Source organism: Chiloscyllium plagiosum, unplaced genomic scaffold (assembly GCF_037043375.1).
Source record: "Chiloscyllium plagiosum isolate Xiang-an unplaced genomic scaffold, Cpla_swu_hap1 HiC_scaffold_7, whole genome shotgun sequence".
Taxonomy (NCBI): domain Eukaryota; kingdom Metazoa; phylum Chordata; class Chondrichthyes; order Orectolobiformes; family Hemiscylliidae; genus Chiloscyllium; species Chiloscyllium plagiosum.
In genome coordinates this window covers 54,491,517-54,507,689 of record NW_028270145.1, presented here as the reverse complement: position 1 = coordinate 54,507,689, position 16,173 = coordinate 54,491,517, and the positions used below count along the sequence as shown (strand labels likewise).

General features: G+C 40.1%; 1 protein-coding gene across 5 annotated transcripts in view; it reads left to right on the top strand.

Annotated features, from left to right (window-relative positions):
• The window catches only part of LOC122551568 (cytoplasmic dynein 1 intermediate chain 2), an 87,735-nt gene that overhangs the window by 58,132 nt on the left and 13,430 nt on the right, over positions 1–16,173 (top strand). For all 5 annotated transcript variants that reach the window (XM_043693645.2, XM_043693646.2, XM_043693647.2 and 2 more), the window contains 5 exons: positions 1,582–1,744; positions 1,826–1,925; positions 4,628–4,753; positions 15,423–15,569; positions 15,759–15,872. In XM_043693645.2, coding sequence (XP_043549580.2) covers positions 1,582–1,744; positions 1,826–1,925; positions 4,628–4,753; positions 15,423–15,569; positions 15,759–15,872 — 650 coding nt within the window. The remainder of the gene's footprint in view (positions 1–1,581; positions 1,745–1,825; positions 1,926–4,627; positions 4,754–15,422; positions 15,570–15,758; positions 15,873–16,173) is intronic.

The following is a 16,173-nucleotide window of genomic DNA, read 5'->3' as shown; positions in this document are numbered from 1 at the left end:
CCTAATCCTCTGGGATTAGGTCCGAATTCTTGGACTGCGCATGATCTTAAACTTTAGATAGAGGATGGATCACATTGGATCGACACTTTTTGATATTGCTCTTGTTGTGAAAGTGCTAATAGACTTTATTACTCAAAAAGGCTGGGTCAGCGTTGCCCTTATTAATCAAAAAGGCTGGCTCAGGGACAATACTCTTGCAGCTGTCAGAAGGTTTGGGTTCAGAGGGCCTGAGCACTCGGCTTAATTTTATTGCCAGGTTGAGGATCTAGAAAAAAATACTTAATTTTCAGAGCATCATTACAGCCCAAAAGTGCTTCACTGGACAAATATGTATTTCAAAGTGTCATCATTGGTAACATCTGAAACTGCGCATTGCGTAATAATGGTCAACTCATCTGATTGTGAAATTAGTTGGTGGAGAACGCGCCAGCTCTTGATTTTGGAAAAGACATAGAGTTAAGGCCCTTATGGTAGAGATGGATTTAAAGATCCTTTCCACTATTTAAAACAAAGAATAATTCTCTATTTGCCAGAGAGTAAAGAGATTAACTGGTCATTTACCTTACTGCTGTTTACTAATTATCTAATTTACTACCCAGATAGCAAATTGCTACACTTTTAAAACTTGATTGACTGTGAATCTCTTAGAGTCATCCTAAAATCGTGAAAGCACTGTATAGTTTTATCATTCTTTTGTCACTTCTTCCATCTCAGGGTTTCATGCTGATTTGATTTGCTTCTACTGTTGCTTTATTTAAAATGAACTAACATCAAAATGAAGGACGTTATAACCAGAGACGTTATTGGTCTCAGTGGGTTAATAACACACCATTTATATGTTTTCTGTAAAGAATATCTTAATTTGATTAATTAAAGATTAATTTGACATTATGTATAGAGAAAAATATTTTAGGTCATGAGCAAATAAGTTCATTGATCAAGTAAAATATGAGGGACATAGATAAGGTGAATAACAAAGGGCTTTGCCCAAAGGTGGGGCAGTTCAAAACTAGGGAGCATATTTTTAAGGTGAGAAGAGAAAGGTCCCTTTTAAATCTGAGCGGCAACGTTTCCACACAGAGGTTGGTTCATACATGCAATGAACTCCCAGCGGAAATGGTAGATATAGGTACAGTTCCAACATTTAAGACATGAACATGAATAGGAAAAGTTTAAAGGGATATTGACCAAATGCAGGCAAGTGAGATTAGTTTAGTTTGGGAAACTTGGTCAGCATGTACGAATTGGACCGAAGGGTCTGGTTCTATGCTGCATGACTCTGACATGCGAATGAAATGAATGTTATATGTATTTTTCTTTGGCATGAGGAAGATTTAAAAAAAAAAATGTCAGGACTGCCTTTTCTTTATCAATTAGTAGTTGACGGTTTTGAATTTCAGCAAGAAATTGCACTAGACATTGTGGTCGCATGCTTAAATGCTACACTAATGGGAACTTTGATGCATCTTCAAAGGAAATTGGATTGAATAGACGGCCAAGTGAAGACGTAAAGTACCTTTCTGAATTGCATGTTTAAAACAAACTCAAAGTAAGAAAGATTTGCTCACCTTGTTTCACCAGGTGCACCACGTGAACTTACAGAAGAGGAAAGACAGCAAATTATTCACTCTGATGAATTCCTCACATTCTTTGATCACAGCACCAGAATAATTGAACGAGCTCTTGCAGAACATAAAGATCTCTTTTTTGACTACAGTGGCAAGGATTTAGAAGAAAAAGAAGGGTATTATTCATTATTTTATGTATTTTGGCTAGACTGTTTCTGAACTGAACAGCATTTTTGACTTGCACTTTTTCTTAACAGAGAACTTCAAGGTGGAGCTAAACTTTCTATAAACAGACAGTTTTTTGATGAGCGCTGGTCAAAACATCGCGTTGTTACATGCATGGATTGGTCACCTCAGGTAGAATGTTCAACTTTTATTTTCTATGTGAGGGTACTTTTTCCACCTTGTCTTCATTAACCTTTTTCTCTTTATGTACTTCTCGAAGGTTTTTACAATTAGTTTGTTCTTTGTACTCTCGTACTCTATTTTCTTCCATTTTAATCAATTCTTTTGCATTCCTTTGCTGAAATCTAAACTGCTCCTAACCCTCAAGCTTGCTTTTTTTTTTGGCCAATTTGTATGTCTCTTCTTTAGATCTTGTATTATCCTTAATTTCTCTTGTTAGCCTTGATTGGGCCACCTTTCTGGTTTTATTTTTGTGCCAGAAAGGAATGAATAATCATTGCAGTTTCTCCATACATTCTTTAAAAGTTTACCATTGACTTTCCACTCATCACTTTAACTAACATTTCCCAAGTTATTGTAGCCAACTTTTGCCTCATATCATCATAGTTCCTTCATTTAGATTGAGGATCCAAGTCTCAGAATCAACCGTACCACATTCCATCTTAATGAAGAATTCTGTCATATTATGGTCACTCTTCTCCAAAAGGGCCTTCTCCAAAATTGGCAGCTAGATTGCCAATTTTTTTCTCATTGCATTTTATCCAATCTAAGAGGGCCTGTTGTCCCGTTGGCAGTTAAACATGTTGATCCAGAAAACCACCTTGCAAATAATCCAGGAATTTATCTTCTGTGGCATTGTTACTGATTTGATTTGCCCAATCTATATCAGGTTAGTATCTCTCATAATGACAGCTGTACTTTTATTGCAACCATCTCTGATTTCCTGTTTCGTTCTTTCTTCAACTTTACCACTACAATTTATTTGTACAACCCCATGATCATTTTCTGCCTCTTGGTGTTTCTAAGCTGTACCAATACAGATTCCACTTCACTTCATAGTGGTCTCATTTGCATTATTTTGCACTGTGGCCCTGTTTGATTCTTGCCCTTGAATTTTCTGCCTATCACTTATCATCTTATCCATTCTATATTTTGTTTTTGACCTTTTTGTCCTCCATCTTGTTTCCCTGTATAAGTTCCCTGGCCGTTCTAGTTTAAGTCCTCCCTGAGTGTACTCGCAAATATTTCCCTTGGAAATCAGTTTTGTTCCTAATCTGGTGCAATCTGTCCAGCATGTATTGCTTCAGCACTTCCTAATTCCTATGTTGTACTTTTAGGACATTGTCCCTTATTTTTACCTATGTTGTTGGTACTGATGTGTTCTATGACCATTGGCTATTCACCCTCCCACTCCAGAATATCTTGTGCTGCCTCAAACCATTCTTGCCTCGAGCACCCAAGAGGCAACATACCATCCTGGAATCTTGTTTGTGGCCACAGCAGCACTCCGGGTAGCATGCCCTATAGTAACAATCCCCTATTGTAGCATTTATAGGCATATGATTCCTCTTCCACGCAGCAAGGCCACCAAGGTGCAAAAAAAAAGGACTGTTGCTACTTTCCTCTGAGAGGTCATTCTCACCCAACAGTATCCATAGTGGTATATCTGTTTTGCAGGAGGTGGCCACAGGGGATTCCTGCATTGCAATCCTGGTCCTTTTCCTATGCCTGGTGGTCTTCCATTCTCTCTCTGTGTGTACTATCCACGATACACTCAGCTGAGGGGATACTCAACAGTGTTCCAAGTCACTGATCAAGTTCTGGTATTGGGACTTCCAGGAGATGCAGATGGAGATACCTCCTGCACACTGGAACTATGCCCAACTTGCCACATAAGCAGGAGAAGTGTCTTGAGCTCCCCATCCTTGACTTACCCCATTTACATTAGATACTATAATGATAGCTAGGGAACTCATATTGAACATGGTAGAAAAAATGCTGGCACATAAAACCATACATCTCAGAATGCATTACTGGATTTCACATGTATGCATTCAGTCATAGATTACATACTTCTCTGTGGTGTCCACTGTTAATATTTTACTTTTGCACTCTTAGTCTTGATACAGAAACCTTAAAGAAGCTATGTATTGAATAAAGTATGACTGAGTTGTTAAAGTGTGACTGAGTCGTTATAATGTATTAAGTTCTTAATTAATAACCTGTTTGATTCTGAAAAACGAATTTTATGTTTAGAAAATAACATTTTATATATCATAAATTCACAATAAATGAATACATTGGTTAAGTTTATGATATATTTTAACCTCTACCTTAATCTAAAAGTAGAATATTGCAGATACTGGAATTCTGAAATAAAAGTAGAAAATGCTAAAAATACACAACAAGCCTGGTTGCATTCATGGAGAGACAAACAGTGTTTGAAGTTAGTGACTGAGCCTGAAGCAAAGCTGCATACTTTACAGAAGATCTGTGTGAACTAGGCATACATGTTTAGCATCTTCAATCAGTCAGATTGAAGAATTCTCCCTGACGTGCACAGTCTAAATCAGGAAAGACCTGTATAGAAAAACGAGTGGTAGTAGTCCGTCACTTAAATGTTATGTGTTTAACTTGCATCCCATCAATATCCTTAGTAACAAACTATTATATTTCACACAGCCCTCTCTGATTCTCTAAAGGTTCTGAAATACTATGTAGACTTGCAGCTTGCAGCAGTTTGCAGCCTCATCTGTTTGTAATAGTGACTGATGTACAGCTAATATGTTAACTACCGAGGAGCATAGTATTGCTGTGCCTCAGGCAACCTACTGTTCCTGTTAATGTTTCTTTTCTGATCTTGCTGTCAATAGTATCCAGAACTACTTGTTGCTTCGTATAACAACAATGAAGATGTTCCTCATGAACCAGATGGTGTAGCTCTTGTGTGGAACATGAAATTTAAGAAAACTACTCCAGAATATGTCTTCCATTGCCAGGTACAGTATGAGATCTCGTTCAACCAAAGCCTTTATTTAATTCACTTAGAAATGTGGACCATCGCTTAAGACTTTCTCATGCTTGTGAACTTAACAATTTAATCACTCTAGCATATACATTAATTTTCAACACTTTTATGTTGGTAATAGTGTTAAATACTTTATGTCACATGCTAGCTATATAAGATATTGTATATGTCATAGAGATGTAACAGCATGAAAACAGACCCTTCGGTCAGGCTATTTATATACCCATCCAGATGCCTTTTAAATGTTGTAATTTTACCAGCCTCCGTCACTTCCTCTAGCAGTTCATTCCATACACACACCACACTTTGTTTAAAAAGTTGCCCCTTAAGTCCTTTTTAAATTTTTCTCTGCTCACCCTAAATGTATGTCCTCTTGTTCTGGACTCCCCCACCCCAGGGAAAAGACCTTGTTTATTTACCCTGTCCATGCCCCACATGATTTTAAAAACCTCTATAAGGTCACTTCTCAGCCTCCAATGCTCCAGGAAAAACAGCCCCAGCCTTATTTAAGAAGGATAGTAGGAATGATCTAGGTAATTATAGTCCGGTGAGCCTGATGTCAGTGGTCGGAAAGCCTCAGAAGATACTGAGGGATAGGATCTATTTACATTTGGAAGAAAATGGGCTTGTCAGTGACAGGTAGCATGGTTTTGTGCAGGGAAGGTCATGTCTTACCAACTCAGTAGAATTCTTTGAGGATGTGACTAAGTTGATTGATGAGGGAAGGGTTGCTCATGTCATATACATGGACTTTAATAAGGCATTTGATAAGGTTCTCCATGGTAGGCTGATGGAGAAACTAAAGTCGCATGGGGTCCAGGGTGGACTAGCTAGATGAATGGAGAATTGGCTGTGCAGCAGGAGATAGAGAGTAGTGGAAGGGAGTTTCTCAAAATGAAGAACTATGACCAGTAGTGTTCCACAGGGATCCGTATTGGGACCAATGTTGTTTGTGATATACATAAATGATCTGGAAGAAAGTATAGGTGTTCTGATTAGCAAGTATGCAACTGACAATAAAATTGGTGGAGTATCAGATATTGAAGGGGACTGTCAGAGAGTGCAGCAGAATATAAATAACTTGGAGAGTTGAGCAGAGAAATGGCAGATGGAATTCAATCTGGCTAAATGCGAGATGATGCATTTTGGAAGATCTAATTCAAGAGCAAACTTTACAGTAAATGGAGAAGCCCTGAGGAAAATTGTTGTACAGAGAGATCTGGGTGTTCAGGCCTATTGTACCCTGAAGGTAGCAACGCAGGCCGATAGAGTGGTTGAGAAGGCATATGGTTTGCTTTGCCTCATCGGATGGGGTATTGAGTACAAGTATTGGCAGGTCATATTATTGTTGTATAGGACTTTGGTTTGGTCACATTTGGAATATTGTGTACAGATCTGGTCACCACATTACCAAAAGGATGTGGATGCTTTGGAGAGGGTGCTGAAGAGGTTCACCAGGATATTGTCTGGTATGGAGGGCACTAGCTATGTAGAGAAGCTGAGTAGATAAAGATTATTTTCATTAAAAAGATGGAGGTTGAGGGAGGGACCTGATTGAGGTCTACAAAATCATGAGAAGTATAAACAGAGTGGATAGCAAGAAGCTTTTTCCCAGTGTGGGGGACTCAATTACTAGAGGCCATGAGTTCAAGGTGAGAGGAAAATGTTTAAGGGAGATATGTGTGGAAAGTTCTTTACAGAGAGGGTGGTAGGTGCCTGGAAGGTGTTGCCAGCGGAGGAGGTAGAGGTGGGCACAATAGTGTCATTTAAGATGTATCTAGACAGATACATGAATGGGTAGAGAGCAGAGGGATATAGATCCTTAGAAAATAGGTGACAGGTTTAAATAGAGGATCTGAATCAGCACAGGCTTGGAGGGCTGAAGGGCCTGATTCTGTGCTGTAATTTTCTTTGTCCTTTGCATTCATCCTCTCTCCATAGCTCAAATCCTCCAACCCTGGCAGCATCCTTGTAAATCTTTTCTGAACTCTTTCAAGTTTCACAACATCTTTCCGATAGGAAGAAGGTAGACCAGAATTGCACACAATATTTCAAAAGTGGCCTGTACAGCTACAATATGACCTCCCAACCCCTGTACTCAATGCTCTGACTAATAATGCAAAGCATACCAAATGCCTTCTTCACTATCCTATCTACCTGTGACTTTCAAGGAACTATGAACCTGCAATCCAAGGTTTTTTCATTCAGCAATGCTACCCAGGACCTTACCATTAAGTATATAAGTCCTGCCTTGATTTGCCTTTCCAAAATGCAACACCTAACATTTATCTAAGTTAAACTTCATCTCCCACTTCTCAGCCCATTGGCCCATCTGATCAAGATCCTGTTATACTCTGAGGTAACTTTCTTCACTGTCCACCAAACGTCCAATTTTGGTGCCATCTGCAAACTTACTAACTATACCTCCTATGTTCGCATCCAAATCATTTACATAATGGTAAAAAGCAGTAGACCCAGCATTCATCCTTGTGGCACTCCACTGGTCACTGCTTCCAGTCTGAAAGGCAACTCTCCACCACCACCCTCTGTCTTCCAGCTTTGAGCCAGTTCTGTATCCAAATGGCTAGTTCCCTCTGTAGTCCATGTGATCTAACCTTGCTAACCAGTCTACTATGAGGAACCTCTCGAATGCTTCACTGAAGTCCACATAGGTCACATCCACCGCTTTGCCCTCATCAATCCACTTCATTACTTCTTCAGAAAACTCAGTCGAGTTCGTGAGACATGATTTCCCATGCACAAAGCGAGGTTGACTATCCCTAATCGGTCCTTGTCTTTCCAGTTCCTCAGGATTCCCTCCAACAACTTACCCACCACCGATGTCAGGCTGACCGGTCTATAGTTCCCTGGCTTTTCTTTACCACCTTTCTTGAATAGTGGCACCATGTTAGCCAACCTCCAGTCTTCTGGCACCTCACCTGTGACTGTTAATGATACAAATATCTCAGTAAGGGCCCTAGTAAACACTTCCCTAGCTTCCCACAGCCTTCTGGTGCACATCTGATGAGTTTCTGGGGATTTATCCACCTTTATATGTTTAAAGGCATCCAGCACCACCACCTCTAATATGGACATCTTTCAAGATGACACCATCTATTTCCCTACATTCTATATCTTCCATGTCCTCCTTCACAGTAAACATTGATGCAAAATACTGTTTAGTATCTCTCCCATCTCCTGCGGTCCACACATAGGCAGCCTTGTTGATCTTTGAGGGCCCTATTCTCTCCCTAGTGACCCCTTTGTCTTTAATGTATTTATATAATCCCTTTGGATTCTCCTTAGCCCTATTTGCCAAAGCTGGCATGTCCCCTTTTTGCCCTCCTGATTTCCCCCTTAAGTATACTCCAACCGCCTTTATACTCTTCTAAGGGCTTACTTACTCTCTGCTGTCTATACTTGGCATATGTTTCCTTCTTTTTCCTAATCAAAACCTCAATTTCTCTAGTCATCTAGCATTCCCTACTCCTACAAACCTTGCTTTTCACCAGAACAGGAATTTACCTTCTCTGGACACTTGTCATCTGATTTTTGAAGATTTCCCATTTCCAGCAGTACCTTTACCTGCAAACATCCCCCCCACCCCAAGTCAACTTTGGAAAATTCTTGCCTAATGTCTTGTAACAGTGGAAATGAATTTGATTAAAGCATTCATAAATAGATGTCAGCTATCCCAGTGTTATTTGCATGGCTGAAAAATCCAGTTTCAACAAAGAAGCTATTTTCCAAACTCATCAATATTCAGCTGGTAAGGATTAGGTATGAACAATGCAAGTCAACATTTTTCTCTGTTTTGCCTTCCAGCTAAAACAGCTCTGTGAGATTAGTAACTATGTTTAGAAAAGCTGGTCATACCACTAAATATTCCATAACTACATTGACCATTTATCATTGTTACTATTGTTATGACACAGATAGCAAGCCAAACCAAATCAGCCTTACTATCACTAGATTTGCAACACGTTTAAATTAAAACATTCAATGACTCTCAAAATTGCCCAATTGTTCGAACAAAACTTTATTAATCATACAATCCCTACAGTATGGAAACAGGTCATTTGGCCCAACAAGTCCAGACCGACCTTCCGAGAAGTATTCCACCCAGACCCACTCCCCAACCTTATTACTCTACATTTCCCCTGGCTAATGCATCTAGCCTGCACATCCCTGAACACTATGGACAACATAGCATGGCCAATTCACCTAACCTACACGTATTTGGACTGTAGGAAGAAACCAGAGCATCCGGAGGAAACCCATGCAGACTTGGAGAGAATGTCCAAACTCCACACAGACAGTTGCCTGAGGCTGGAATTGAACTTTGGTTCCTGGCACTGGGAGGCAGCAGTGCTAACCACTGAACCACCGTGACACCATTAATAAGAGATTTTGGACACTACGTTTATAGCTTAAACAAATCCAGTGGGCGGCACGGTGGCCCAGTGGTTAGCACTGCTGCCTCACAGCGTCAGAGACCCGGGTTCAATTCCCGCCTCAGGCGACTGACTGTGTGGAGTTTGCACGTTCTCCCCGTGTCTGCGTGCGTTTCCTCCGGGTGCTCCGGTTTCCTCCCACAGTCCAAAGATGTGCAGATCAGGTGAATTGGCCATACTAAATTGCCCGTAGTGTTAGGTAAGGGGTAAATGTAGGGGTATGGGTGGGTTGCGCTTCGGCGGGTCGGTGTGGATTTGTTGGGCCGAAGGGCCTGTTTCCACACAGTAATGTAATCTAATCTAAAAAAAAATTAACAGTGTATTATCAACAATATAATTTTAGTTGAACATTGATGTTCACCTAATGTGCAATCCTGCTTAATGTGCAACCTAAAAAAAAGTCTTTTTTAATCAATCCTCCAGTCACACAGACAGCAGACCATGGCTAAGGGAAAATTAAAGAAAATAAGTGAATTGTAATTTGCTGGTTCAATAAACCATTCCATATGATATCAGTTTTTCATAAAATTCTGGGAGAAAGCTTTGTACATATTTAGAGCTTGTTTGAAATCTGAAGTCACTGGTGAATGCAAATGGTTTCAGAAGACCTTCAGAAACATTCATTTATTTCCTACTGACAGGGATTCTTTTCTCAGAACATTTAACAATTCAATAACTTGATGGAAAATTAGAGAGAGAGAGAGAGCAAAACGCAGCAGCAGTCTCTGGAGCTTCTAAAAACCTAGTCAGAAAGGTTTTTGAAGTTTCTTTCCAATCAAAGTTCTCGGTGATCGGCTGGTTAGAACTGGTCTTCCCTTGATTCCTGCTGCGCTTAGGTGACCTGCTGCGCTTTTCCTGCAACACATTTTCAGCTCTGATCTCCAGCATCTGCAGACCTCACTTTCTCCTTCCCTTGATTGACCAATTCAACATCCAACCAGCTGGGCATAGCAGCACCTTGGTGCCAAAGTGGTAAAAACAATGACTGCAGATGCTGGAAACCAGATTCTGGATTAGTGGTGCTGGAAGAGCACAGCAGTTCAGGCAGCATCCAAGGAGCTTCGAAATCGACGTTTCGGGCAAAAGCACTTCATCAGGAATAAAGGCAGTGAGCCTGAAGCGTGAAGAGATGAGCTAGAGGAGGGTGGGGGTGTGGAGAAAGTAGCATAGAGTACAATGGGTGAGTGGGGGAGGGGATGAAGGTGATAGGTCAGGGAGGAGAGGGTGGAGTGGATAGGTGGAAAAGGAGATAGGCAGGTAGAACAAGTCCGGACAAGTCATGGGGACAGTGCTGAGCTGGAAGTTTGGAACTAAGGTGAGGTGGGGGAAGGGGAAATGAGGAAACTGTTGAAGTCCACATTGATGCCCTGAGGTTGAAGTGTTCCGAGGCGGAAGATGAGGCGTTCTTCCTCCAGGTGTCTGGTGGTGAGGGAGCGGCGGTGAAGGAGGCCCAGGACCTCCCTGTCCTCGGCAGATTGGGAGGGGGAGTTGAATTGTTGGGCCACGGGGCGGTGTGGTTGATTGGTGCGGGTGTCCCGGAGATGTTCCCTAAAGCGCTCTGCTCGGAGGCGCCCAGTCTCCCCAATGTAGAGGAGACCGCATCGGGAGCAACGGATGCAATAAATGATATTAGTGGATGTGCAGGTAAAACTTTGATGGATGTGGAAGGCTCCTTTAGGGCCTTGGATAGAGGTGAGGGAGGAGGTGTGGGCGCAGGTTTTGCAGTTCCTGCGGAGGTAGGGGAAAGTGCCAGGATGGGAGGGTGGGTTGTGGGGGGGGCGTGGACCTGACCAGGTAGTCATGGAGGGAACGGTCTTTGCGGAAGGCGGAAAGGGGTGGTGAGGGAAATATATTCCTGGTGGTGGGGTCTGTTTGGAGGTGGCGGAAATGTCAAAGTGTCTAGTGTCCTTAAAATAGTAATTACATTGCAGTGTTTTCTAGGCCAGTTCACATCCATCTTTGTTTACTTCCTTAAAACCAACTTTCAAAGTTCAATTCTTAACCTTAACTGTCAGTTCCAAACCAAAACAAAAGAGAGGGCCTTTAACTATACAGAGTTAAACATGCGAATGAGTAAAATGGAAGTATTTATAATTGTTGAAGGAAATATGGCTGAAAGGATAGACATTTTGGCAAAGCTCCTCATTTTGCACTTGTCAGGACAAACAGAAAAATGTTAAATCTCAAACAGTAGCAACAACATATCCTCAAGGAAGAAGGAAGTGCTGATTGTTTGGCTGATCAACTCTTTTTGACTGAAGTGGTACTGTAATGAAAACAATGGGGAATTGTAGTCCCTCTAAACTCATAGGTAATTCAAAAAACATGAAAGGCTTAAAATCCTTCCTTTGCAGGGAGCAAGTCCTTGCTTATGTATATATGTTGGTTCCAGCAAGTGTAAATGTACCATGTTACACCTTTGACTGATTATCTTAAGTTAATTGCCAGTTGAGCAATTGGCACAGTCACGACTGTTCAGCAAATGTCGTCCAACTATAAAATTCCATCTAACAGTGGATATTTTGTTTTGTATGTTGTAAATGCAGCCTATTTGCAAAAGTTTGTGTCTGTCTGTAGCAAACAACTGAAGACGTGCAGTTTGACTCAATCAGCCACTTGCTGAGATATATGACTTGTCTATCTGGCATCATGCCATTACTGAAAAGATTTCCTAGCGACCATACAGTTGAGTATAGTGTATGAATTTTAGTGACATTGTGATACTAGGTGCTTAAATTTTATATCCTAATGATTGATTGATTGAATTACTGGGAGTAACAAGGGCCTGTGGTTTTTCTATTGTTTTCTTCACGACAGTGCCTCAGCCAATCAGAGACAACTTGTCAACCAACCAGTACTCCACTCCCCTTTGGTATGAATTGTTTGAAATTTGGCATTCTTGAGTTTACCCTTATGTGTTCAACCTAAAATGGTTAGGAAACATGCCTTTCTTAATAGAAACATAGAAAATAATCTTTCAAATTTCAGAAGTGAATTAACACAGTCACATTTGCAAAGATTATTATGGAGATTATACCTGTGTCCTCACACTTGCAATATTATGCAAATTTGATATTGGCCCAAATGGTGTAGAATCCACATTGGTGGAGTTAAGCATAACTAGGAGAAGGCAACGTTGGTGGCAGAGGTCTACAGGCACCTAACAGTAGCGGTTATGTAGGATAAGTATTAAATCAGGAGATAATGAGGGCATATGAGAAAGGCAGTATATTAATTATAGGTGATTTTAATCATCATACAGATTGGAAAAATAAAATTGTCAGAGGCAGCTATGAGGAAGCCTTTGATAGGTATACTCAAAATAGTTTCCTAGAATAATATATTCGGATCTAACCAGGGATCAGGCTATTTTGGACTGGTAATGTATAATGACACAGATTTAATAAATGATCTTCGTTTCCCTTGGGAGCAGTGACCAAAATATGGTAGAATTTAGCATTCATTTGAGAGCAAGAATTTGAATCGGAGATAACTGTGCTAAAATGAAAAAGGTGGGAATGAGGTCAGAATTGGTTGGAGTGGATAGGGAGAAGAGTTTAGCAGAAAGGATGTTTAATGAACAATAGCAGACATTTGACTCACGGCAAAGATATTTTCCAATGAGAAAAGAAGATTCTAGAAACTAACCACAACTAACCAGGAAGTTAAGGACTGTATCAAATTGGGGAAAAAAAAATACAATGTAGCAAAGATTAGAGGAAAGCCAGAGAATTGGGAAGGTTTTAAAAGCCATCAAAACATGACCTGGAAAGTAATGAGGGAGAAAATAAGCAATGGGGATAACTAACAAGTAATACAGAAACAGGTAGTTAGAGCTTATTTAAATACATAAAAAAGGAAGAAAGAGGCAACAGTGAGTGTGGATTTCTCAGAGAACAAGACTGGGGAAATAATACTGGGGAGCCATAAAATGGAGAAGAGTTCACAATAGCGGATATTAATGGTGTCCCAAAAATATTAAAGAATCATAGGGCTAAAGTATGGAGGCATGGTGGTCTTAGAGAAAAGAAATAAAACACTAACTATCACTAGAGAAATGTACTCGGGAAATTAATGTGTCCAACTGACAATAAGTTCCCTTTGGCCTGATGGGTTGCAACCTATGATTTTAAAGGAAGCACCTACAGGGATAGTGGATACACTGGTTGTAATCTTCCAAGAATTTTTAGATTCTGGAAAAGTCCCACAGGATTAGAAAACTGCCAATGTAACCACCTTATTCAAAAAGGGGGACAAAAGCCAGTTAGTTTTTGGGAAAATATTATGAGCATTATAAAGGATGTAATAAAACAGCATTTAGAAACACATAAAGCAAAAACAGGTTGCTGCTAAAGCTAAGCAGTTCTGGCAGCATCTGCGAAGAGAAATCAGAGTTAACGTTTCAGGCTGGTGATCCTTCCTCAAATTTCTGGTTCTAAGGAAGGGTCATTGGACCCAAAATGTTTAATTCTTGATTTCTCTTCACAGATGCTGCCCGAACTACTTAGCTTTTCCGGCAACTTCTGGTTTTGTTTCTAATTTACAGCATTGCAGTTCTTTCAGATTTTAGAAACCTATACTATGATCAAGCAGTATCAATATGGCTGTATGAAAGGGAAATTATGCCTGACAAACTTAATCCAGTTTTTTTGAGGAGGTAACAAGTGCAGAGATGAAGGGAGCTAGTAGCTGTAATACATTTGGATTTCCAAAAGGTATTTGTTGAGGTACCATATACAAGACTACTTAATAAGATAAGAATCCATGAGCTTGGTAAGTATATTAGCATGGATAGAGGATAGAATAAAAGATAGATTCAGTTGGTTCTGATATGATGCAATTCTCATGTGATCTCGTGTTATAAGAAAATCGCGCAATAACTGTGCCATTTAAACTAACGAGGCTAGAATCACGTTATAGCTAATACGGGTAAGAAAAGTTTGCTTTCTGCAAATAACAGTCGAAATACTTCAATCATGTTAAAGCCAATTCGTGTTGAAGGAACACATGTTATAGCAGAACCGATTGCAGTTAGGATAAAAGAGGCATTTTCAGATGGCACCCTGTATCAGGGATCAATGCTGATGTCACAATTATTCGCAGTATATTATTAATGACTTAGATGAGGGAAGTGAATGTACTATCATCATGTTCGAAAATGACATAAAATTAGTGGGAAGGTAATAGTGAGGATGACACACGACGTCTACGGTTATAAACAAGTGAAATGAGTAAACAAAAACTCGGCAGGTGGAATATAATGTGGGAAAGTGATAGGTCATGCATTTTGACAGTAAGAATAGAAGAGTTGGAGGTTATTTAATTGGAAAAGACAGCAAAAATGCTGCAATACAGAGGGATTTGGGAGTTCCAGTGAGTGAATCACAAGAAGCTAGCATCGAAATTCAGGTAATAGAAAAAGCAAATGGGCTGTTACCCTTCATGCCACAGGGAATAGCAGATAAAAAGGTGGCTTTGCTAAAACTATACAAGGTACTAGTCATCACAGCTAGAATACTGGAGTAGTTTGATCCCATTTTCCATGGAAACGTATGCTGGCATCAGAGGCAGTCCAGATAATGTTCATTAGCTTGACCCTGGAAATGGAGGGGTTCTCTTATGAGAGGTGGAATGGGTTGGGCCTGTACTCAATGGAGTTTAGAAGGATGAGAGGAAACTTTACTGAAATGTTAAGAATCTTTGGGGTTTGACAGGATAGATGCAGAGAGGTAGTTTCCCCTTATGGGAGAGTCTAGGACCAGACTAAGGAGATGCCAGTTTAGCACTGAGATGAGGAGGAATTTGTTCTCTCAGCATACGTGATTCTGTGGATTTCTTTACCACAGAGGGCAGTTGAGGATGGGCTGTTCAGTATAAGGCTGAGACACATATTTCCAATCATTAAGGGAATTGAAGGTTCTGGGACTAAGGCAGGAAATTAGAATTGAGGATAATCAGATAATCACGTTAAATGGCGTACTCCTGCTATGGTCTGTTATTGCAAAGAAATAAATCAAGCTGAAAGATTAATTTAAATTGTCCAATGGATGTGAGATTAAAACGCATCTGAATGAGCATAATATTCTGGTTTAGTCCTAAATGGAACTACCTAGATAATGCAATTGAAAATTGCTGCTCTGTTCCTTTTTCTTGATAGACAACTGACTTTATTATGTTTTTCAACAGTCATCTGTGATGTCAGCATCCTTTGCACGATTTCATCCAAATCTTGTAGTTGGAGGCACATATTCTGGCCAGATTGTGCTCTGGGATAATCGCAGTAATAAAAGGACACCAGTCCAAAGAACACCACTCTCTGCTGCTGCTCACACGGTACAGTTCAAAAATAACAACTAGCTAAATTAAGATTTTGAAGATCAGAGATTAAAAATCATTTTTGAAAAAAATTGTAGAATTGACCTTTTAACGTTTTTTAAACTTTACATGTATTGGTAAAATGATTAAAACATTTGTAACAATCATTTTGGGCAAGGTATTAAGCAGAAACTAATCTGCCTACAGCATCCAGTCTACTGTGTGAATGTCGTTGGTTCCCAGAATGCTCATAACTTGATCAGCGTTTCTACTGATGGGAAGATCTGCTCATGGAGCTTGGATATGCTTTCTCAGCCACAGGTAAAGAAAATCTAATTTAAAAATTGCATGGTTGTTACAGTTCTTTGACTTTCAGTGCATTTTTATTATGCCATATGAGATTGGAGTACAATGTTAATAAATGAGAAGTCATCCATTTTGGTAGGAATAGCAGTAAAAAGGATTGTACTTGAATGGTAAAAAAAATTGCAGCATGTTGCTGTGCAGAGAGACCTGGACAGCATGAATCACAGAGGGTTGGTCTGCAGGTGCAACAGGAAATTAAGAAGGCAAAAGAAATTTTGCCCTTCATTGCTAAAGGGTTTGAGTTTAAAAGCAGGGA